Here is a 22,921-nt window from a genome sequence, read left to right on the forward strand (position 1 = left end):
CTTCACTCTTTTCAGCACTCTTCCTCATGTCATTCACTTTTCAGCACTCTTCGTCTTTTCTTCCCCTTTTCAACACACACACACACACTTCACTTTTTTTTTTTTTTTTTTTTTTTTTCGTCACTCCCCGCCCCATTTTCACGATGCCCCACCCCCATCTCAGCACTTCCCACCCTGTTTTCATTACTCCCCGCCCCCTCTTCATCACTCCCACCTCCACATCACCACTCCCTCCCCACCCTCTCTTCATCACTCCACTCCCACCCTCTCTTCATCACTCATCCTCTCTTCACCACTTCACTTTTTTATTATTATTATTATTACTCCCATCTCGTTCCCCACTCTTAAGTCATGCAGGGAGGTGGTGGAGGAGCGCTGTAGTGTTAGTGTAAGCGATCAGGTATACACGATGTTTTAAGAGTACTTTTTTTATATTTTCTATCAGATTTCGAATAATGCAAGAAGCCATAAAAAAAAAGCCATAGGTTGTAAGTCTAAAATCGCTCCTTTCAAAGAGACAGAATCATGACCGGGTCGAGACGTTTATGATTTTAGACTACATATATACACACATCAGCCACGTAGTTACATTGAAGAAAAAAAAAGGGGAGGGGGAAGTTGTCAAGAAGTGGTGCTGTATACGTAGGTCGCAGCCAAAAATACTGTACAGTTCTCCATCTCAAACCATCGTCATTATTCACGCAGACTGGGTACCGAAAATGCGATATGAGGTACCGTAGGAAGGGCCTTTCATTGAATGGGTTAATGAAGGCCGTGCCTAACCCCTCCAGCCCTAATAATCTCTCTAACCATCAAATTTGAGAGTAATTAGAAGTAACTAAGGGAAGAAAGTGGTCGGAGTCATCAGGTCGAGCCCCAATTACCCCTATTAGCCTAATTCACCCTTCTGGTCATTAATGTGTGTGTGTGTGTGTGTGTGTGTAAGTGCGCGCGCGGGTATAAATGCGCGTCAGGTGTGTGTGTGTGTGTTATCAGTCATAAACTCACTTTTCTTTAACCTCACTCACTTTTCTTTAACCTGAGTGAAAGTGGGCATTGGGGGCGTGTTGTCGGTCAGAGGGCGGGTGGTTCGTTGCGGGTGAAGTGGTGTTACTGGCCAATAATCAGTGATGCTTGAGATAACACAGGATAACACACCCCTCGCACCACCCCAATATCATATCTGGCACGGAAACATCACCCCACTCACTCTCACCCTCACTTGACCCCTTCTGTCCTCTAAAACTCATGAATTTAATCTTTGGAGCATAATTTCCACAACCATTTTTACTTACTATTATCTATCTGTCTGTGTGCCCACCTATTTATCTGTGTCTGTCTATACGTGCGTGTGTGTGTGTATTATAGTGTGCTTGCTTCTGTCTTTTCCTAATTTCTTCCTTTCATGCCTTTGGAGCCTATTGATTTAGGGACAGCTTTGGTAGCTGTGTGTGTGTGTGTGTGAGAGAGAGAGAGAGAGAGAGAGAGAGAGAGAGAGAGAGAATCATGCAGCACCAGATAAAACAAGTTGATATATTGCTTTCGTAATTCCTAGAGAGAGAGAGAGTCACGCAACATCAGATAAAACAGGGTGATATATTGCTATAATTCCTAGAGTATTATTGCAGTTATTACTATTGATTGCGTGGTGCATGGAGGATTAGATTAGGATGATGGTATCTATCTATCTATCTATTGCCAGACGCCATAATCCCATAGGGGGTGGCCATTTGACTTTATGATGGTGATTGATGATAATGATAAATATGAAGATAATTATGATGATAAACATGAAGATGATTATGGTGAATAAGAAGAAGACGATGATGATAAATACTAAGTTGATGATGATGATGATGATGCCTGACAGTGATTGAGAAGGTAACCATTACATTCAGAATATTACATTGGCATAGGATGAGGACCAGGTGGAATAAATACGTGTGCAATTTACAGGTGTTGCTGACGTCATACCAAGCACAGGTGAATAAACTACCGTAATCACTTTTATTGCACACACACACACACACACACACACACACACACACACACACACACACACACACACACACACACACACACACACACACACACACTACATACTGGTACATAAACTCTACTCTCTCTCTCTCTCTCTCTCTCTCTCTCTCTCTCTCTCTCTCTCTCTATCATATTTCCCTGCAGAGATAGGGCTACGTATTTATCTTAGATTAAAGTAGCATCTCGTATTTTCTATGTATATAAACCATATCCTTCAATATCCTGAGTATTTAATAGGGCAGTTGTGCGGATTAAATAATTACCCCACGTCCCCGTCATTGATACCTCCGTTTTAAAGTGTTCGTTGGCTAATCCTTCCCTTCAAACTTGGTGACTGACAATAGTAGTAGTAGTAGTAGTAGTAGTAATAATAATAATAATAATAATAATAATAATAATAATGATAAACAGGGGGTAAGGGAGATGGGATCATTTAGACAATATGCATACATTAAATAAACCAAAATTTGAAGTTGGAGGGCGGTGGGAGAGGCAGGGGGCTTTACTGGGTGGGAGGCTACCTAGGTCCCCCCCCCCCCGGTAGTACACCGCTGCGGCTACTTCTTATCTTTTCCCAACGCAGTATTTGATTTACGTTGGTATGGTGTCATGTCTTATCTCTGAAAATGGCTGCTGGGTGCGTGGTGCAGTCGTGTGGACTTTATACTCTTGTTTTTTGTAGTGTCTACTGCGGACTGTTCCTCGCCTCCTTTGAGCATGCCTCGGTACTTTTCCGTAGCCCTCACGTGGTTGGCTCCAGTCAGGCGAGTTCCTATCCCCAGCTCCTCTCCTCCTCCCCCCTTCCGTAGGTTCTTTCCTCCTCCCTCTCCCATAGGTCATCTTCCCTTTCCCTAGGTCATCTCCTCCTCCCCCTCCCATAGGCCATCTCCTCTCTATCCCCAATGTCCTCTCCTCCCCCTCCCATAGGTCATCTCCCCTTCCCCCTCCCCTAGGCCCTTACCTATTCCTCCCTCCCCTAGGCCCTTACCTATTCCTCCCTCCCCTAGATCCTCTCCAGCAACCCCCCCCCCCCCTTCCACTCACGCAAGTACGGCCGCGCGGACCCTGTAAGCACATGGCCTTTCGAGAAGAGATCGAAGAAAGAAACTTGTAAATGAATCGATGTAAAACAAGAAGGAAAAAATCAGTAACTGTGTTTGTTTGTTGTTCCAGCCACCCTTTCTCCACTCACCTAAGCAATGTACGATCACTACATCACAAATGAGTTTAATATATTTTTTTTCTGTATTCTTCCATTGTGAAGTTAGGATCAGTATCTTAAAACAGCTACAAGCTATATAGCTAGCCTAAACGTCCGAGGCCTTAAGCTGTAGGCTAGTGTTAACATTGCCAATTTATTATATATACTAATTCTTTTGGTGTGAATATTCTCTTTCCTCCCACGGAAGTTAGGATTCATGTGGTCAACGCCGCATCGGTACTTGTTAGTTTGCAATAATAGTAATATGTTAATGATTTGATCGAAATGCGTTTTTTCCGGCTTTAGGCAAGATCTGGCTAATTTTGTATAGATTTATTCACCCATTAACTATTTAATTATCTCAGTATTAGGTGTCAGTATATGAATATTAAGATTTCAGACCAGTGGTGAAATTAATGTTAAGGACATCAAATTAGCCGAAGAACAATTCACGGGTTAATACAGAGCATTAGGAGGATGCTGATTACATAAAGTCAGTGGAAAATCCCTGCGACGAGACGGGACATGGGTGGTGCATTGTAAACAAACAGTGGTCGATCTAGGCCTGTCACGCCGCACTTTTTGGCTGTTTTTAGAGTGCCATGTACCGTTATCCCCTCAAATAAGGTAAGATAAGGTATTGGAGGAGCAGGTAGTAGTGAACTGAAGGGAGTATAGGAGGTGTAAAAACTTCAGGAAGGTTAAGTGAGGGAGCGTTTCATAGAGGCAAAAACCTGCCAATCGGCCTATCTGGCGTGGCCTTGACACTCTCAGGGCATGAGACATTGGTACAGGTGTAGATTAGGAGGGGTCGTTACTGATTAGGGGAAGAAATGACTGGAGATTTCTTTATCGTGGCAGTCTCACATGCTGCGGCATTAGGTAGCAAGTTACGTTAGTTACTATAGGATGGTAGCGTATAGGTGGAGAAATCATGTGTCAGCGTAGGAAAATGTCTTTTGTATTTCATTGTCACAGATGGTTGATTAACACTTTACAGAAACTGACTAAATATTATCATCAGCATACCATACTCGTAGCCTATAATGGTAATATGAGCTCCTTCCCACAGTGACAAATCAACCACTCCAGCTTGTTCTGATAAATTTTTAAACGTTTTTCCATTAATAATACACATATAACAATAAAGTACATGAAGCATCCATTATTTTGATATCAGGATCCTTTGGTTTTAAAACAGAGTGGTTTTCAGTTGAAATTAAATTCATGTTAATGTCTGTTTTCCTTTTAAAAATGCAGTTTTGGTTGGTGTGTCTTCATTATGGATGGGATCTCTTGATATTTACTGTGAAATAGTTTGTATGCTGTGCATTACTACAGGATGCCATTATTATTATTTTTTCTTTTTCTTTATTTTTTTGCTGTGGTTAGGATTATGGCAGTCATAAGTATACACTCATGGACTATGGGTACGGCAGCCGTAACCTAACGACTCTAGTGCCATAATCGTAGTCCTTGAGTGTATGTGTACAATTACAACTACTGTAATCATAACCACTTTGTTTTATTTTACGAAGTGCTTTGGATTACAGGAGCTGTAATCATACAAATACACTCACAGACTACGATTGTGGCACTTACAGAACTTTTGTAGCTACATCTAATGAATGCTAGAGTTGTTAGGTTAGGTTAATAATAATACTGCTACAATTCAGTTTAAACTGGTAGAATTTAGTGGGTGTGTTTGTATAAATATATATGTACAGTATATATATATATATATATATATATATATATATATATATATATATATATATATATTTTACTGCGAGAAGAAGGAACCAAAGGCTGCTAGCCCGCAATCATTGTTCCTTCCAAGAGAGAAACAAAATACAAGAGAGAGCCAAATCCAAGATCCGATCATTTCGATATGCCTGGACACACTGCGTTTGAAAGACTGGAGATCATAGGAAGTAGGAAATACAGACAGAGGGAGACAGTTCCAGAGTTATATAAATGTATATATATACTGTATATATACACATACATACATACAGTATTTGAGTTTTACACCATGGCCCCCCCCTTTTTTTTTTTTTTTTTTTTTTTTTTTTTTTTTTTTTTTTTTAAGGGCTAAGGTGTTGCCCCTGGGTAGAGGACTTTGGTTTTGGAGTGTGTAGCACTTTATGACCGGATGCCCTCCCTGATGTCTACCAGTGACCCTAGGGTGGACTCAAACCTCCAACCTTTCGATTAGAGCGCTCTAACCCAGTGAGCCACGGATGCTACAGCCAGCCAGGTGACAGGAGACCACGCCGGATATTGTAAAATGCCAGACATTGCATAGCACCCCCAGTTGCCTATCCATTCAGGGTTGAGCTGGATGGCTAATATATTACAATCTGTCTTGACCCTCTATCCTAAAACTCTTACAATATTACCCTTGAATAAAAGATTAAAGCATAAAATACAATACTGTATTGATACAGTACATTTAGTACAGTAGTACAGTACAATACATGATAAAATCATAATCATACTGTACTCACCTAGTGTTGGCATTGATGGAGGGTAGATAAGCACAAATACATCCTCACTATACAGTAGTCGGAGCACTAGGGCACAGAGCACTGAGGGGCCACAAGGTTAGTCACAGCACTACATCAGCAAGCGAGGCATGGGAGGCCACAGACTAAATCACAGCACTGTGGTTTAGTCACCATGTAGGTTGCAAGAGCAGAGCATGCAGATTCATCCTCATTGTACGGTGTCCACAGGAAAAGGCTGAGGGAGCAACGGTAGGCTCGGGGTGCCGGGTGGGCTGCTTTTGCAATGAATTGTGATTGGCTGGCACTTTGCAGAGGTCTGCCCGTGCTCTGATTGGGTCTTTTATCTGAGCCAGAGGGCCAGTTGCTTCCCATTTCTGAGCCGGATATTGCATAATTTCGCTGGATGTTGCTTTAATAGAGCTTAGCAAAAAGCACTGGATATTGCGACTAGCGATAATTGTTTATACTGTGCCTACAGTATATTTTTTTATACAGTACTGGTATGTAGGCTTACCAAATGTGATGGTGGGGTCTTCATAACTTTTCCATCATAGTTGCTTCATTTAGTACCAAAAAAGTAGACAGTAGAGGATATAGGTCCATCATTGTTTCATCTACTGTTAAGAGGTCTCGTATTAATGTAGCTATTGTAGTGGGTGGAACCAGATGGTGGAGAAGTAGCCCCTACCCCCCCCTCCACTGTTTTTAAGTATTAAGTATATTAAGTAAAACATTTATGATGAGAGTTAAAGAGTCCCCCCCTCCCCATTTGTTTAGATATGTTAAAAAAAAAAAAAAAAATGGTACCAGAGGCATATACTGTAATAATGACCAAATTTAACCTGTTAATTTTGAACTCTGTGGTTGATTTACCTTTCTGGTTCAAAGGGCCTCATTTGCTGTAGGTAGCCTACAGTACATTACATATATTTTTCATTATGTACGGTACTCAATGATGATATAGTACATAAGTTTTGTACCTAAGCAATTATGGAACTGAATGCAAAGGCATTTCCATACAGATTGGTTGTTATTATTGTGTAGTCAGTAGTGTTGTCACTTTGTAAAAATTTTGGTCGTTTTGAAAATGAGGATACCTGAATGAAGAATATTTTTTACCTTTTTACCAGCATACTGTTGTTTCCATTACATACTAATACTGCTTTGAGTTTGTGGCAGCACACTTTGAATGGGTTGATTGCTTTCCTTGATATGAATACCTCTTTGATTTGTAGCAGCGACTTTGACTGTAGACAAGTTTACACATTCAAGCTGCGTTCTATCGATCCTGAAAGGCAACTGGTCTGTAGATCCAAGGAACACCACTTCCTGTTACTGGAGAGGTTTTTTGTCCCTGCCCAATGTAATAAGTACAGTTGTGGGTGTGGGAGGTAGCTATTTGGAGTGTGGGATGAGTTCACGTGGAAATATTCTGTTAGAGCAGAACCGTTGGGTCTTCAGAAGTAAAAGTTGACTTCAGAGGCCGACATAGTATACATCAGATTATGTTTCAAGGTTGTACACAGTGTGCAGAGTATTTACACAGGGGCCAATACACAACCAATTTATTAAGTACTAGCATCAGCTACTTACTGTTTTCATTGGGGAGGGAAACTTATGATATCAGTACCAAAAATCTAAATATCTATCCTTTCATTTGAGGCATTTTAGAGTGGAATGGATCATTACCAGATATGAATGAAAACTGGTCACTGCTGAATTTTGACCATCCCACTTCATTTCCTATAGGTTGAAGATATAGCTGCAGACTTTATCTGCAACATAATAAATAGATGTTTCTTAGAAAGCAATTTTGTGCAGTCTGAGAAATGTGCTTTGCTTAGGCCCCTAATTAAGAAACCTGGCCTTGATGTCGAGAGCATGACAAATTATCGTCCTGTCTCTAACCTGTCTTTTTTTATCCAAGATTATTGAGCGGGCCGTACTCGATCAACTCTTACCACTACTGGAACACAACAGAGTTGTTCCTGTTGTTCAGTCAGCATACAGAAAATACCATTCAACTGAAACTGCACTAACAAGGATTCAGAGTGACTTGGTGGCAGCTTTTGATACAGTAGATCATAAACTATTGTTGGATGATCTGTATTTTTATGGCATTCGTGATAGTGCCCTTTTGCTCCTTAAGTCGTACCGTATCTGTCGGACAGATCTCAGAGAGTGGTTGTTGATTACGCTAGCTCTGATTCTGCTCCTCTTCTGTTTGGAGTCCCTCAAGGATCAGTTTTGGGTCCAATTCTATTTACTGTCTACACAAGTAGTTTATTGTCTCTACTTGATGCTCATGATGTGTCCTATCATTTTTATGCTGATGACACCCAGCTCTATGTTAAGATGTCAGATATCAAAGATACTAAGACAAAGTTTGAATCTCTAATGTCTGATATTAAGATTTGGATGGCTAAGAGGAAACTTAAGCTGAATGATGGTAAAACTGAGATCATCATCATCAGAGGAAACAGAAGGGCTGATGACACTGACAATGCCCTGGCTTTGAACATTGGTGTGTCACAGCTGCATCCAGTCGGTTCTGTTCGAAATCTGGGTGTTTATTTTAATTCTAAGTTAAATTACAAAGAACATATTAATCAGGTTGTAAGAGGGTGTAACTTGCATATCAGAAATCTGTACTCTGTGAGAAGATGCCTGAATAGACGGTGCCTCTTAACATTGGTCCATGCAGTGGTCTTGTCTCGTGTTGATTATTGTAATTCACTGTGGGTTGGTCTTCCAAATAATATACTAACAAAAGTTCAGTCTGTGTTGAACAGGGCGGCACGGCTTATCTTTGGTCTCCCCCCGAGAACCTCAACTACCCCGTTTCTGATTGAGTTGCATTGGTTACCAGTAAAGGCTAGAATTGAATTTAAACTGTGACTTATTACATTCAAGGTTCTTAAGTTTGGTGAACCAAAGTATCTTGTTGAATTGTTAAAACTCCCATCAACATGCCCGGGTGTGATGTTACGCAGTGAAGATGATTCCTTGCATATTGATGAGCCAGGAGCCATTCACCAGTCATCTTTCTCTGATCGTTCTTTTGCATATAGAGCCCCTAGATTATATAACAGATTGCCATTGTCCATAAGACAACTCTTTACTGTTGAATCCTGTAAGAGACAGCTGAAAGCCTTTCTTTTTTCAAAATGCTGTGACCTGGAGAGAGGTACTATGACGGATGATTATAGGGTTTAATTATTGCCACTTTCATGTATATATGATGTAGCTTGTATTATATACAAGAAATGTCACAATTCTTGTAATTGTAAAAATAATGTTTGTGTGTCGAGTGCTAGTGAATTCCCAAAAGGAAGAACTGGCGCTTTTGAGAAACAAAAGGCCAGATTATTATTATTATTATTATTATTACATTGGGTGTGCCTTCTCAACTCCACAGGCCAAACCAACTGCACCTACATATTCTGTCCAGCACCATTCATTTTTCTTTCCACAGGCGAGACGAAAATATGGACATCCCAGAGATATCAGGGTGTGTGTGTGGCCGACGAGGGGAGGTGGGGTCGCTGAGTGGGAGCATCGGGATGGGCTCATGGTCAGACAAGAATGGTGCCTCCACACCCTCCACAAGCCTCCTCACCAAGAATAAGCCTTTCCCCATCAGAGGTATGTGTTTTTAAGGGCTTTGTCTGGTTGGAGTTGATGAGGGAGGATGGCTGTGGTGTGGGATGGAATGAAAGACAGGACTGAGGAGTGTGTAAAGGAAGGTGGTTTTGGTTGCATTGAGGACAGGATTGAGTATTGCGTATGTAAGAGGGTGGCTTAGAATAAACTGAAGGACAGAGTTGAGTAGTGTAATTGGGAGGGTGATGTGGGGTGGACTGAATTGCAGTGTTAATGAGGATAGTAGGGAAAGTAATTTGGAAAGGAAGGTAAAGGATATTACAGGAAAATGTGTACAGAACAGTATGCTGTGTAGAGGAAAAAAGTAAAAGTGGAATAGTAGACCTACATTGGTGATGGGAGTGTGTGAGAGAGAGAGAGATGTATGTTACAATTTGCTGACTGGAGGTGATTCTGACATAGCTGTACCCTGTCAGAGAGGATGGAAGAGTTTAATTGAAGGGGAAGATTGGGTATGAAGTGGTTGAAGGCAAAGTGGCAAGGGGGCAGGCCTAAAAGGATGTGAGGTTAGATCTTACTTACACATAAAAGACTTTATGATGAAGGGACTAATTAGAGTGGCTGCAAGAAATTAAGAAACCTACAGAGAAGTCATCAGGTGACTTTGGCCTTTATTCTTGTTGGTTGAGGAAGCTCCCTAACACATTTTCCTAAGCAGTTTATTTTGCTCATTACATTTTACTTTTCTGTGTTGCATGAATCCGTCCAGTATCATCATCATCATCATCATCATCATCATCATCATCAGCCGTTGAGGTCCACTGCAGGACCGGCCTATCCCTACCGAAGCAAGGATGATACACCCAATGTATCTCTACCCAGTGGCTTAGGCTGTCTGGTAGAGACTATATGTAGGGTGAGAAGTGCTTGTGAGTGTGATTGTAGTGTTGTAGTGGCTTTGGATGTGTGTGTAGTCTGTGAACCAAGTGTAATCGGCCCGCCTTAAACTGATTGGTTGCAAGCACTCTAGAATGCGACACTGGTTCAACCACAGCACCCCTTGTGTCCGCCAAAGTAGCAAGTGGCTTGGTGAACGCTTCCCAAAGTTTTAACAACTCTGGCGGGAGGCAAACCCACGCTCACCAGCGTGCGAAACACACGCACTACCACTGTCCCACAGAGGCTCCAGTATCATCATACTCTGCATAAATAATGTGCAATAGGATACTAACCAGCCCAAACCAAAAACAGAACACTAAGAAAGAGGTGTTAGGGGGCATCCTTCACAGATGGAAATGTGGTCCCAAGATTTACAAATCTTGGCATGGTCAGGGCCTTCAAAATGGTAATGTAATTAATGTAATGTTCTTGTCACTTCACATGATTATTTTCAGCTGAAGATGGATCTCTTATAGTGAAAGGCTTGGGATATTGTGAAACTTAAGAAGGCATGTGAGTGCATTTGATTAACATGTAAGTGTCAGTATGGGGGTGGGAAGTGAACTCTGATAGCCAGGTTTAAATGTGGGTTATCTCAGTGCAAGGTCACTGACAAATGACATACAGTATACCTTGGATGCATTCCCCGAAAGATAGTTTTTTGTGCCGTTGTCATTGTTACCCATCATCATCATCATTGTCTTCATTGTCATCATCATCATCACCATCATCATTAGGTCAGAGAAATCACTTAGGAAGAGATGTAACAATAGCTTCAAAGCTAAATAAAACCTCAACCCTCAGTAATCACTAATCAGCAGGAAACATCTGCTGCAGGTACACGGAGTCAAAGTCCAGCCTGACACTTTCACAATAACAAGCCTCATAATACTGTACTTCATGTTTCTATTCCTTAACAGTTTTCAGCAACTTTTGAGGAGTAATTAGCCGGTTTAAACTACCATGGCAGCTCTGTTTGGGGGGATTCTTAACAAGCAGTGTGGTGTGTGTTTGTGTGTGTGTTTTATTTAAATAGCGCAAATAGTTTTACCGCAGGTGTGGGAATGTAACAGGTGATGTTGTTGCATAATGGACGTACAAGGGTTAACGCAGGGGTACCGTATAACATCCTGTGGAAGTTGATAAGGGCACACTGTAGTCAGGGCTGTGGTGCTGGAGGCAGTGGCAGCGGTCTGAAGTTTTATCATTGTCAGTTTGGAGGGATTTTATTACTGACAGTTTTTAAGCAAAACACACACCCAAAACACAAATTCCTGATCACACCAAGTTTATAGTGACGTGTGATTAACTTAGTGGAAACAGTTATCCCTTACTTCAGTTCAGTACGATCCCAACCGTGACACTGCCGTAATCAAAGCAACGTCTGGTGAAAATAGGGATTAGTTCTTTTTGATAGAAAGCCTTGTATATATATTTTAGTGAACTTATAGAGTGATTTGCAAGATGATTCGACACCGAAGAATGAGTTTTCGTACTATTAGCTCAGAAGGTGAGTTGGTCACTGATGTTGCAGAATAATTATCATCATCACCATTACTGCCATCATCGTCATGATGTCGTCCTCGTTATCATCACCATCAAAATCTTTATTGTTGGTATAACCATTGTCTGTCTTTTTTCCTTCATTCTTTCCCCTTCCTTCTGCCTGTGGGTGACTGTACACTAAGTGACAAGCCAAATGGTTTCCTGTACACCAGGAAACCATTTACTACGCTGGATGGTAACCATATAACCAAATTATGGCGCCTATTGGTTTAGGGAGTAATTAAGATGCTCCAATTGGATTGAGCCAGTGTGGGTTTATATCCAAGGGATGGCTGGGGTTATTGCTCACGTAATGCCACTCAGGGTTGAGTAAGGCTGGTCACTCTCATCTTAAGTGTCAGGACCAACTTGCCTAGCCCTGGGCTGCTGTGCATCTCATGGGGTAACATAGGATTGGATGATGCATGGATGGATGGATAACCATCATCACATATCTTCAGTATCATCATATTGATATGTCTTCTAAGCCTTTCTTTCCCCATCAGGAGTATAGGGTCCCAGGGTTAAGCTGCTTATTCCTGGCATTTAAGTTGAGGGTGACTATCCTTGCTCTTCCATGAGTGGCATTATGTGGGCAATAAACCCCTTCTGTTGGAAACCCTTCCAGTCCTAATGTGGCTGGAGTGCCATAACCCACTAGACCGCCATGCATTCATAATTATCACTCAGTGTAGTATATGATCCTAGGATTACAGGGAATCGTTTGGCTAATGTGGATTAAAGGAAATCGTTTGGCATATGTGGATTACAGGGAATCGTTTGGCATATGTGGATTACAGGGAATCATTTGGCTTATGTGGATTACAGGGAATCATTTGGCTTATGTGGTGTAGAATTACCTGAAGGGTACACTACACTGAGTGAGTGGATGCTGCATGGCCCCACCTACCACAATATCATCAGCATTGTCCCAATTCTATTTCTCATTGTTATAATTGGGGTTGGCGGGATCTGGAAATAGGAAAGGAAAAGACAGATTGGAAACAGTTGGTCAGATATGTATTAGGCCACAGTTATTTCATAACAGGTCATCCTTAGTGATATATTTACACATTACATCTTAACAGTCCTGTTGTATGTTAATGATGCAAACTGTGTCAGTAATGAACTGATATGCTTAACGTGCAAGAGTAAGGTGTGAAAAGGAAAATAAATTGTCCAGGAAGGGACACTGAATTTGATAAAGTCAGCCAGATTGTGGTCAGTGGCTTCAGACTAGTGAGTGAAATGGTTCGTATAACTTTTCTCTCCTGTACTGTCATACAACAAAGGGAAATCCAACTGCCTTCATTTCTAAATGCTACAGGGTGTGGCATGTTCGAGATTTTTGTGCAACTAGTGTGTTTGTATGTTTCATGTTTACTGTGTTGGAACAAGCCCGTTAGAACAATAAAACCTTAGTAGATGCAAGACATTAACAAATATACTGGTGCCACCCAAGACCCTAACACATCACCTCTTGTAATACTTGGAAGTGGAGCCAATTGTACCTCTAGGCTGGTCATGTGCCTTTACTGCTTACCTGTGCCTCAACAGGGATGAAGTGAAATTGACTGGCTGTGTATTGAAAGGTTGACCATGAGAGTAGAAAATGAAGTTGGTGAGAAAATAAGGAGCGAAATACCAAGGATTGCTAGTTTGCAGTATGAGGGTAAAAGTTTAAAAGAGGTGGTTGGAGGAGGGAGAGGTAGATAGTGATGATGATGATGTGCAGTTCGATATGTTTACAGGTGAACGAGCAAATTGCGTGAACACACCACATGTCATAGTAATGGTGGGACTGCCGGCAAGGGGGAAGACATACATGGCCAAGAAGTTGACACGATACCTCAACTGGATCGGCATTAAAACAAAAGGTAAGAGACTTCATAAGTGATATCAGATTTTGCATGTTACACCTTAGCACTTCCGTCTATCTATCTATCTATTGCCAGACGCCATAATCCCGTACGGGGTGGCCATTTGACTCTGAGTTACTTGTTTTACAGGGAGGGGCACTAACCCTCCACTAACCCACTTGACATGTACGGAGCACATATGGTTTGGTTATATGGTTACCACCTAGCATTGTAAATGGTTTCTTGGCTTACAGGAAACCATTTGGCTTGTCACTAAATATAAAGCCACCTGTAACGGAAAGAAAAGCATTAAGTAGTGACAGGAAAGATGTGAGAAATAGGAAGAGAGGAGGGCAGGCACAGAAAAAGAATGATAAAGGCTAAGGAAGAAGTAGGCAGCACTACATCAAGTGAGTGGATGATGGTCGCCACCACCTAGCACTTGCTTCTGTGTTATTTATATAATTTTTGACATCTGTAATATGGAAGAGGGTATTGTGGTGTAGTATCCAGAATAAATTACAAAGGAAGGTATGTTGAGAAATCTCCTTAGCCACTTAGAAGATAAAGTTTGGACTGAGCACAAAGTTTAAGATTAAAATTGGAATAGTATGTACCCATTTTTATCTGTCAGTCTGTCTACAGGGTGTACACAAATTGTATCAGTGGTTTCAGCCTGAAATTAACTTAGCAAAACTGCTGGTTTGTATACTTATTGTTCTTTTATGTTATAAAGAATTCGGTGGTTGCACTTGACATTTTCTACATGTGTTTGAATGTAACTCTGTATACAGTATGAAGAAAAATTTTATAAGGTTTAATACTTATTCTGTTAAATTGTATTTTTTCCCTAAGTAGTCTGATATAGTGACTTTGTGAGGTCCTACTGTAGGTAGGTTAAAGCTTCAGTTCATGCAAATTTGACATTATACTAACTCAAGCCAACTCTCTTTATGTACCTTAGTCATCAGTACAGCAAGGTTTTACTGTAAGTTAAGTTAGGTATTACTGTATTTAATTTGAGCCTTGACATAATTTCACCAAATCCTAGTCATCCTTCCTTATATACTTCACCACCAACAGTGTTCAACTTGGGGGAGTACCGACGACGCGTGACGCAGAAGTACAAGAACCACAACTTCTTCCGCAGTGACAACCAGGAGGCCATGGCACTCAGACAGCGCTGTGCTCTAGATGCTCTCGAGGACGTATGCGAGTGGCTGGATAACGAAGCAGGAGAGGTGGCAGTAAGTAGTGAGATCATGGGGAAAGGTTTAAGGAGAAGGAGAGATGCCAGAGACCAAGGGGAAGGTGGAGAGACTGGGAGGGAACATAAGAGAGGGCGTATAATAGTGAGGTGGACGGATTAAGATATAGATCAAGAACAAGGTGGAGGGAGGATGTAGAATGTTATTTTAATTGGAAGAAGAGACCAGGGTTCATATTCCTCTGAGGTAAGGAAGCTTCCTAACATCTTCCTTAGTGATTTCTTTTTGGGTATGGCTTATTAATACAGTATTCTTTTGTGCATTATTTATGGAGAGTATAATGATACTGGAAGGATTTATGGTAACACAGAACAGGACAGTAAGGTGTAAATAGCAAAAAAAAAAAAATAGTGGTGTTTAGGAGATTACTTAACCTATGAGAATACAGGCCAAGGAATGAAGAGTAGGAACAAGATGCCGAAGAATATCAGGCAAGGTGTGATGGTGTGATAGATGAAAGGGAAAAAAGGTAAACCAACATGTGTCCACAGCATAGAGGCAACATTGTGCTCTAGACACTCTTGAAGACATCTGAGTGGCTGGATAACAAACCAGAAGAGGTGTTGGTGGGGAATGGGCTTTTGAGAGAGGGTGGAAGGGAAAGGAGTAGACCAGGAAGGTGTATGATATGATATTTGTTTTGAAAGAAGGAAAAGGAGAGGGTGACAGGAGTAGAAAGAGGGAAACTAAGAATGGGGTGAAGAAACTGAGGGGAATAAAATGTATGGTTGGGTGTGGTGAGATGGAGGGAGATGAGGAATGTGGTGGAGGGATAGAGTGGGGGAGGACATGTTTGAATTGTTGAGTGCCGTTGTTTGAGTTGATTCACAAATGTATGGAAGGATGTGGTGCGATGGAGGGAGACAAGGAATGTGGAGGAGGGCATATTTGAACTTTGATTGCCAGTGTTTGAGTTGACTCGCACATATCATGTATGTTTACCGATACCTCCCCCCCAAGGTTTTTGACGCAACGAACACAACGATGTTACGCCGTCGACTGATCTACGAGAAGGTGGTGGTGGAGATGGAGTATAAACTGTTCTACGTGGAGTCTATCTGTGACGACCCTTCCATCATTGAGTCCAACATAAGGGTGAGTAAAGACACAGTGACAGAAAAGTTAGATGAACGGACAGACAGAACCTGCAATGTGAATGATCTTCACCATGTTTATTAATATAATTTAGACGAGAGAGAGAGATAACAGTATTAAAAAAAAACTAATGAAAACCATCTTCATGAATAATTTTTGCAGTAATGGACTCTCTTAAGCTTGATAGTGAAGCCAAAACCTGGTTATGTTATTTAGCTGAGAGAAATTCGTGTGGTCAGATGGTTATTAGTGATAAGATTGCAATACAGGTAGTTAAAATACCCTCTTCATTCCATCTGCTAGTTAAAAACGGGATTAAAGTGATAATGATGATGGTGATTTTAAGGCCAGTTGAAATAATACTGTCCATTCCATATGTTGTAAAACAGGGCTGGGGTGGAGGTAATGATGATGGTGATATTGGTGATGATTAGGATGGACAATAATTTCATGGACTTAGGTGGCTCTCTAGCACCTCTTTTCTCTCAATTAATTATTATTATTCAGATTTATTACCCTTATTATTGTTTTGTACCAGGTGATGTACAGTTGCACTCATGGTTCCCTGAGACACCTGTGGTGGAGGGTGTTTGGCCCGCTCTGCTCATACTAAACGACAAGTAGTTTTGTCAGACTGCTCTACCAACACAGTGAAGCTGAAAAATGGAACTGCTTCTTATAAACGAGAGAGCATGAAAAAAGAGATGGGTGGGATATAAACAATAATGATGGACAGTATCATTGCACATACGGTAATACAACACAATAATTTTACTGAAATAATTCCACCTACTATTGATTACATATAGCTTGAAAGATGAAGAGATATGTTACTTGGTTTGCTGTCCGCCATTCACCTCCCCAAGAATTTGCTACGGACGTTTGATTAATGCATTAGTAAATCCCTCTACATACTGCGGGTCTGCCTATTAGTTATTTAGCAATAATAAACGTATTATAGAAATGTATGGATATTTCACAATATCGTGGTTGTATGACTGAGTCCCATTATGTCGTCACACTGACTGGATCATGTAATAATATTTCAATACTGTATTTGTTACACATATCAGGTATTCTACTCTTGTTATCAGTGATATTTGCACAACAAATAATGGTATCTGGGGGTACTGATACAATCAAAGCAAAGAAAAGATATTTACTGCAGAGATAGGAAACCATTTCTCATTTCATGTAGAAAGAAACACATAATGAAAAGGTAACATGATTGTGATAGCCCCCGCAAATATCCTACAAGAGGATGAAAAAAAACAAAAAACATTCCCCATATATTATATATATATATATATGTTAGCTGTATTCTTTTTATTACACTGTGGGTATATATAAATAAGTGAATGCATTACTTAAATGTCGCACCTTTTACAGCATCAAAGTACTGTACTGGTATCTAATATTTCGTCCAGCCTCCCTCTTTCTCAATTACGGCATTTAACCTATCCGGCATGGAGGAGATAAGGTTTTGGATCATTTCCGGTTGGCCCCTGCAAAGATCCCACTATATGTAATCAATAGTAGGTGGAATTATTTCAGTAAAATTATTGTGTTGTATTACCGTATGTGCAATGATACTGTCCATCATTATTGTTTATATCCCACACATCTCTTTTTTCATGCTCTCTCGTTTATAAGAAGCAGTTCCATTTTTCAGCTTCAGTGTGTTGGTAGAGCAGTCTGACAAAACTACTTGTCGTTTAGTATGAGCAGAGCGGGCCAAACACCCACCACCACAGGTGTCTCAGGGAACCATGAGTGCAACTGTACATCATTTTAACCCTCATGTAGTGGTGGAGATGGATGCCTTCATGTGGTGGCACTGATGTCACTTGGTGGATGTACTGCCTGGATATACAAACATCCCTCACTATCATCCCTATCCCCCCAAAATGGCATGGTGGACTGCTGGAAGAGGGTAACTTCAGCCTTCAGTCCACAGGGTTCATGTCAAATGAACCTAGGGCTACAACTACTACTACCACTACTGTTGTTACTATTACTCCTACTAGAACTACCACCACAGCTACTACTACTACTACTACTACTACTGCTACTACAAATCCAATCCATCATCCAATCCTATGTTGCCCCATGAGGAGCGTAGGAGCCCGGGGCTAGGCAGTTGGTCCTGACATTTAAGATGAGAGTGACCAGCCTCACTCATCCCTAAGTGGCATTACGTGAGCAATAAACCCCAACCACCCCTTGGATATAAACCTTCACCGGCTCAATCCGATTGGAGCACAATAATTAACCAATAAACCACCAGGTGCCAAAATTTGGTTGTATGGTTACCACCCAGCATAGTAAATGGTTTCCTGGTGTACAGGAAACCATTTGGCTTGTCACTCAACGTAGAGTTGCCCCCAGGCAGAAGGAAGAGGAAAGAATGAAAGACGGAAGAGGGAGTGTAAAGTCACCCACAGGCAGAAAGACGAGGAAAGAATGAAGGAATGAAAGACAGAAGATGGAAGGAAAGAAGCATGGAGAGGACAGGGCAGACACTCGAGAGCAGCAATACACTGAGTGAGTGGATGGTGAGAACCCCCACCTACCACAAATTACTACTACTAAGAATAATAGTAACTACCACCACCACTGCTTACTACTACCACTGACTACAGACTACTAACTACAAATTACTACCTCTGCTACTAGCTACTACTAATACTACATTCAGGTGACTCAACATTATGACAAGGCATATGCTTTCTTGTAGCCCATGTCTCACTTTATTACTTAGTTGGGTGGTAACCATGTAACTGATTGGCTGCCTCATGGTTTAGTGGGTTACGGTATTCCAAATTGATGTGATGCCATAAGGGGTTTGCATCTGAGGGGTGGTTTGGGTTTAGTATGCTCATATTGACATTCAGGCAAGCAACGAGTCCTTTGTCTTAAAATGTCTGGACTAGGTAGTGTAGCCCCAATCCTCAAATTCTCCTGATTGGGCAGTAAAGAATTGGATGATAGATAAGGAAGTACAAAGAAAACCCTCAAGAGCCCAGTGTTACTCATCACTGTGTTTTTTTGGAAGGTATAGTGTACTGCCCTACACTTACTGGCTTATATTCATGAAACTCTTAGGGTCAAACTTTAGGATTCCTCCATTAATTACTGGTTACTAAAATACTGTATGACACACACCACTACTCCTGGGTGATGCTGGACTCTGGAGGTTTGATGTAAACAACAGTTTGCCTAAATAATGTACAAGAGAACTATTAAAAGCATCATATGCATCAGTAATCCATACATTTCAGTATAGCAATGTAGAGTATGTTTTGTTCTTACTGTCTCCAGCTGATTTTCTTTCCCCTCAGAATATACTTTTTTGGTTACAGGGTTTACATGTTGCTTTCATAAACCTCCAAATAAATCAGAACTTAAGAATATTGTTCAGCGATAGCAAGAATAACAAAGGTGTTGGAGAGGGATGTCCCCGTGCAGTGGCAGTGATATAACCAAGTGGTGGAGCTGCTTGGTGAATTAAATGTCTCTCAGATACCTTCCTGTTCCCTGAAAGGAGGATGGTGGGCTGCAGGACGACAGCGTCAGCCTGCAGTCCCTTGGGTTCACATAAAAAAATAATAGAAAATATATGCCCTTTGAATGAGAGGGATAACTCAACAGTAGAGAGACACTAGAGGCTTCTTAATCTGACCAGAAAATGGCCTCATGTGGCAATAGTGTATCTCTTGTATCGTCTGTGCAGGATGTGAAGATCAATGGACCCGACTACTACCGTCCGGGCTCCTCTGATTGTCCCGCTGATCATCCGTGTTCGCAAGTTTGTAGTGCTGGTGGCGTTCGCACTGATTTGTGTAGCTCTGTAGTGGTTAGATGCAGTGTTTAGCTTGGTGTGACCACAATGACAAGTCCTGTAGCTCACTGGGAGTTCTGGCTGCACTTTGAACTGCAGTTTGCTGTAGTTATGTGTGTCTGGGGGGAGTAATTTAAGTTTAACCAGTGTTTTTAACCTGATCTTTAGTTACTTAGATGGCTGTGAGACACGCATAATAATATGTTAACCATTAATGCTGCTGGGGATACTGGAGCACTTTTATTCGGAACAACACAAAATTTTCTAATTCCTAAAAAAAATCTTTTCAAACAGGACAACAAATAAACCCATATTGAGGATAATACAATTTTTAATGAGGATAATACAAAATTTCTTTTTCATGACAACCAAGAATTTTTATTCAGGACAGCAACAAATGTTCGTATTCAGGATAACAAATTTTCATACTTAAGGAGAAAACAGAATTTTTAATCAGGACAACAAATAATTTTTAATCAGGACAGCAGAGAACTTTTAACCAGGACAACACAGAATTTTATATTTTCAGCTGAGAGAAATCCAAACACAGTATTTAAAGTTTAAAAACAATATTGCCTTCTATGTATGCCCTTTAACCCCTTAATGGCCCCTCAGCATTGAATGATGCCACACTGCTGTAGGTGTCGATGTAGTGCATCTATAAAAAACTGCAAACAATTATGGGAAGGGAATGAAGGTCAGTGGTATGTTTACACGAGCCTTCTGTACCATCCCAAGCACTCGGGCAGTCAGTTCATCTGGCACGTTATCCCTCATTGGTTTACAGTACAGTATTGGTAGGTGTGTAGTCATTTGATTAATTCTCCCATGAATCATAGTAAATCACAGGATGGGTTGAGGGAGCTAAAAATCTATCTATCTATCTATATATTTACCATATATAAAGAAAAAAATAAAGTAAAAGTGTATTACCTGGTGTGCCACAGTTCTCTTCACGTGGGGGGAGGGGCCATTGAGGGGTTAAATAATCAATTCAGGCCAACAGAAGGCAGTTTTCTTCATGTGAGAGACTCCTATTCGTCAGAGCTAATATAAAGCTTTCCATTGCATTATTTGTTACTGTGGATCCAGTAATCATTGGTATTTAGTTAGGCTTACATCAGGTGAGTTTGGCCCAGAGTAGAGAAATCCTGCTTAAAAAAAAATAAAAAATAAGGAAATAATGATGATAATTTCATGGTATGCTTCTTAATTTTACAAGTACTGTAGATGTAAAGTGCACACCTGTTTTGTCAGGTGTGTGCAGGAGCCAGGCATAATAATAGTACGCTAGAATTTTGAGAGGCTGGAAAATTGGAATACCACAGTTAGAATACTAGAAGATTTGAAATGTTAAATCTGGGTGCTGTACAGTATTGAGATGCTATATATATATATATATATATATATTTTTGGAGGGGGGGGGGCCTGGAGCATACAGCATTGTCCACATACTGTATTTCACCATTTGCCAGTTATTGTATTTTGTAGGAATGGCTCAGTCAGTATTAGCTATATCTGTATCCCCCTTAAATATAGGAAAAGACTTGTTACTCAGTGCATTCATAGTAAGTAAAGGTAATATGTTCCTGGCTGCATAACTTGAACATGCATGATAACCCATACACCCACACCCCAGTGCACATCCACTCCCACTCCTACTCCTATTCCCACACCTGCAGACTGAGCCATTCCCACAACACAGCATTTGTCAAGGGTGCACAATATATGGAGCACCCTGTATAATTGAATACCACATTAGGAGACTCATTGCTAAATTTGCCGGGCCGAAATAATGAAAACAAATTTTAGAAAATGAAGATAAAGCTGAGATTTTTTACATTTAGATGAAGGTTATGCAAAGATGCATTATAGATAAAGAGGATGCAAAGATATATTAGTTATCCTTTCCTTTCTCTGTGATGATGTGAGTATATTCAACAGGAGGTGAAGGTAAGCAGTCCGGACTACAGCGGAATGACAGCAGAGGATGCTCTGTCAGACTTTTTGCAGCGGATCGAGCACTACATGGATCAGTACCAGCCCTTAGATGAAGAGGCGGAGGATCACTTGTCATTCATGAAAATTTACAATACAGGTGGGTTGAGTTTGGCAATGTGGAGAGGATGGAGAATGAGAAGCTGAGTAGGAGAGTGTATGTGTGTGTGATAAGAGGGGTTGAAAAGGAGGGGGACACTGAGGATGGAATAGGGGGATAGTGTGGTGAGGTATATGAGTGAAGGAGGCTTGAGTTTGGAGGGAGTGCAGTCAGACAGCAGAGGACAGGGTGACATGGAGGCGATTCATTTTTGGCTGTCCCTTGCATCTGACAGTAGATAGATAGGTTTGAGATGAAAGGGCCCAGGTTTATCTGAGTGTGAACCAGGTGGATTGCAGGGTGAAGTTGCCCTTCTGCAGTCCACTATCCTTTCCGTGGATAGAGAGGGAGCTGAGGGACATTTATATCACCAGATAGCAAAGTCACCCAGTTATATCAGTGCCACCACATGATGGCATCTTTGTTGAGCACCTACAGGGAGAAAATTTGGAAGTCCTTGTTTTCAGTAAGGTGTAGGTCTAAAAATATCACAACCTGTTACACTCAGATGTTGCTGTAAATGGGGAAAGCTGGTAAATCAGATGTAGATAATAGTGACACTTCAGTTGGCACTTTTTGTATAATTTATTGCGGATTTAGCAGGAAAACAAGGCAGTGAGGGCGACATAAACGGACTTAGCGTACATTCATATATTTAGATAGATAAATTTTGAGATCTTTAATGACTGTATGACTACTACACTGGGCTTCCTGGTGAGAGTTTTTGAATCTTAATCACCCCATCTTTAAGCGAGAACAAGGGTTAGCTTGATGATATATATATACCGGTATATCCAAGGGTTGTTGGGGTTGATTGCTCATGTAATGCCACTCAGGGATGAGTGAGGCTGGTCACTCTTATCTTAAATGTTGGGACCAACTTGCCTAGCCCCAGGCTCCTACGCTCCTCGTGGGGCAATGT

General features: G+C 41.0%; 2 protein-coding genes across 4 annotated transcripts in view; one reads left to right on the top strand and one right to left on the bottom strand.

Annotated features, from left to right (window-relative positions):
- LOC145392932 (6-phosphofructo-2-kinase/fructose-2,6-bisphosphatase-like) overlaps positions 1 to 22,921 on the top strand; it is a 34,196-nt gene that overhangs the window by 4,288 nt on the left and 6,987 nt on the right. Inside the window, exons 1-7 of one of the 3 annotated variants that reach the window (XM_080267216.1) lie at positions 3,775 to 3,868; positions 9,227 to 9,396; positions 13,590 to 13,715; positions 14,781 to 14,944; positions 15,926 to 16,060; positions 19,794 to 19,868; positions 21,846 to 21,999. In XM_080267216.1, coding sequence (XP_080123342.1) covers positions 9,240 to 9,396; positions 13,590 to 13,715; positions 14,781 to 14,944; positions 15,926 to 16,060; positions 19,794 to 19,868; positions 21,846 to 21,999 — 811 coding nt within the window. In that variant the 5' untranslated portion in view covers positions 3,775 to 3,868; positions 9,227 to 9,239. Of the gene's footprint in view, positions 1 to 3,774; positions 3,869 to 9,226; positions 9,397 to 13,589; positions 13,716 to 14,780; positions 14,945 to 15,925; positions 16,061 to 19,793; positions 19,869 to 21,845; positions 22,000 to 22,921 lie in introns of those variants that run through there. The other 2 variants (XM_080267217.1, XM_080267218.1) reach the window with 2 other exon arrangements.
- Positions 14,853 to 22,921, bottom strand: part of LOC145392933 (synaptic plasticity regulator PANTS) — a 37,810-nt gene continuing 29,741 nt past the window's right edge. Inside the window, exon 4 of the mRNA XM_080267220.1 lies at positions 14,853 to 14,917. Coding sequence (XP_080123346.1) covers positions 14,888 to 14,917 — 30 coding nt within the window. The 3' untranslated portion in view covers positions 14,853 to 14,887. The remainder of the gene's footprint in view (positions 14,918 to 22,921) is intronic.

This window comes from Coenobita brevimanus, chromosome 23 (assembly GCF_032717465.1).
Source record: "Coenobita brevimanus isolate Jiangsu-jjx chromosome 23, ASM3271746v2, whole genome shotgun sequence".
NCBI classification, from domain to species: Eukaryota; Metazoa; Arthropoda; class Malacostraca; order Decapoda; family Coenobitidae; genus Coenobita; species Coenobita brevimanus.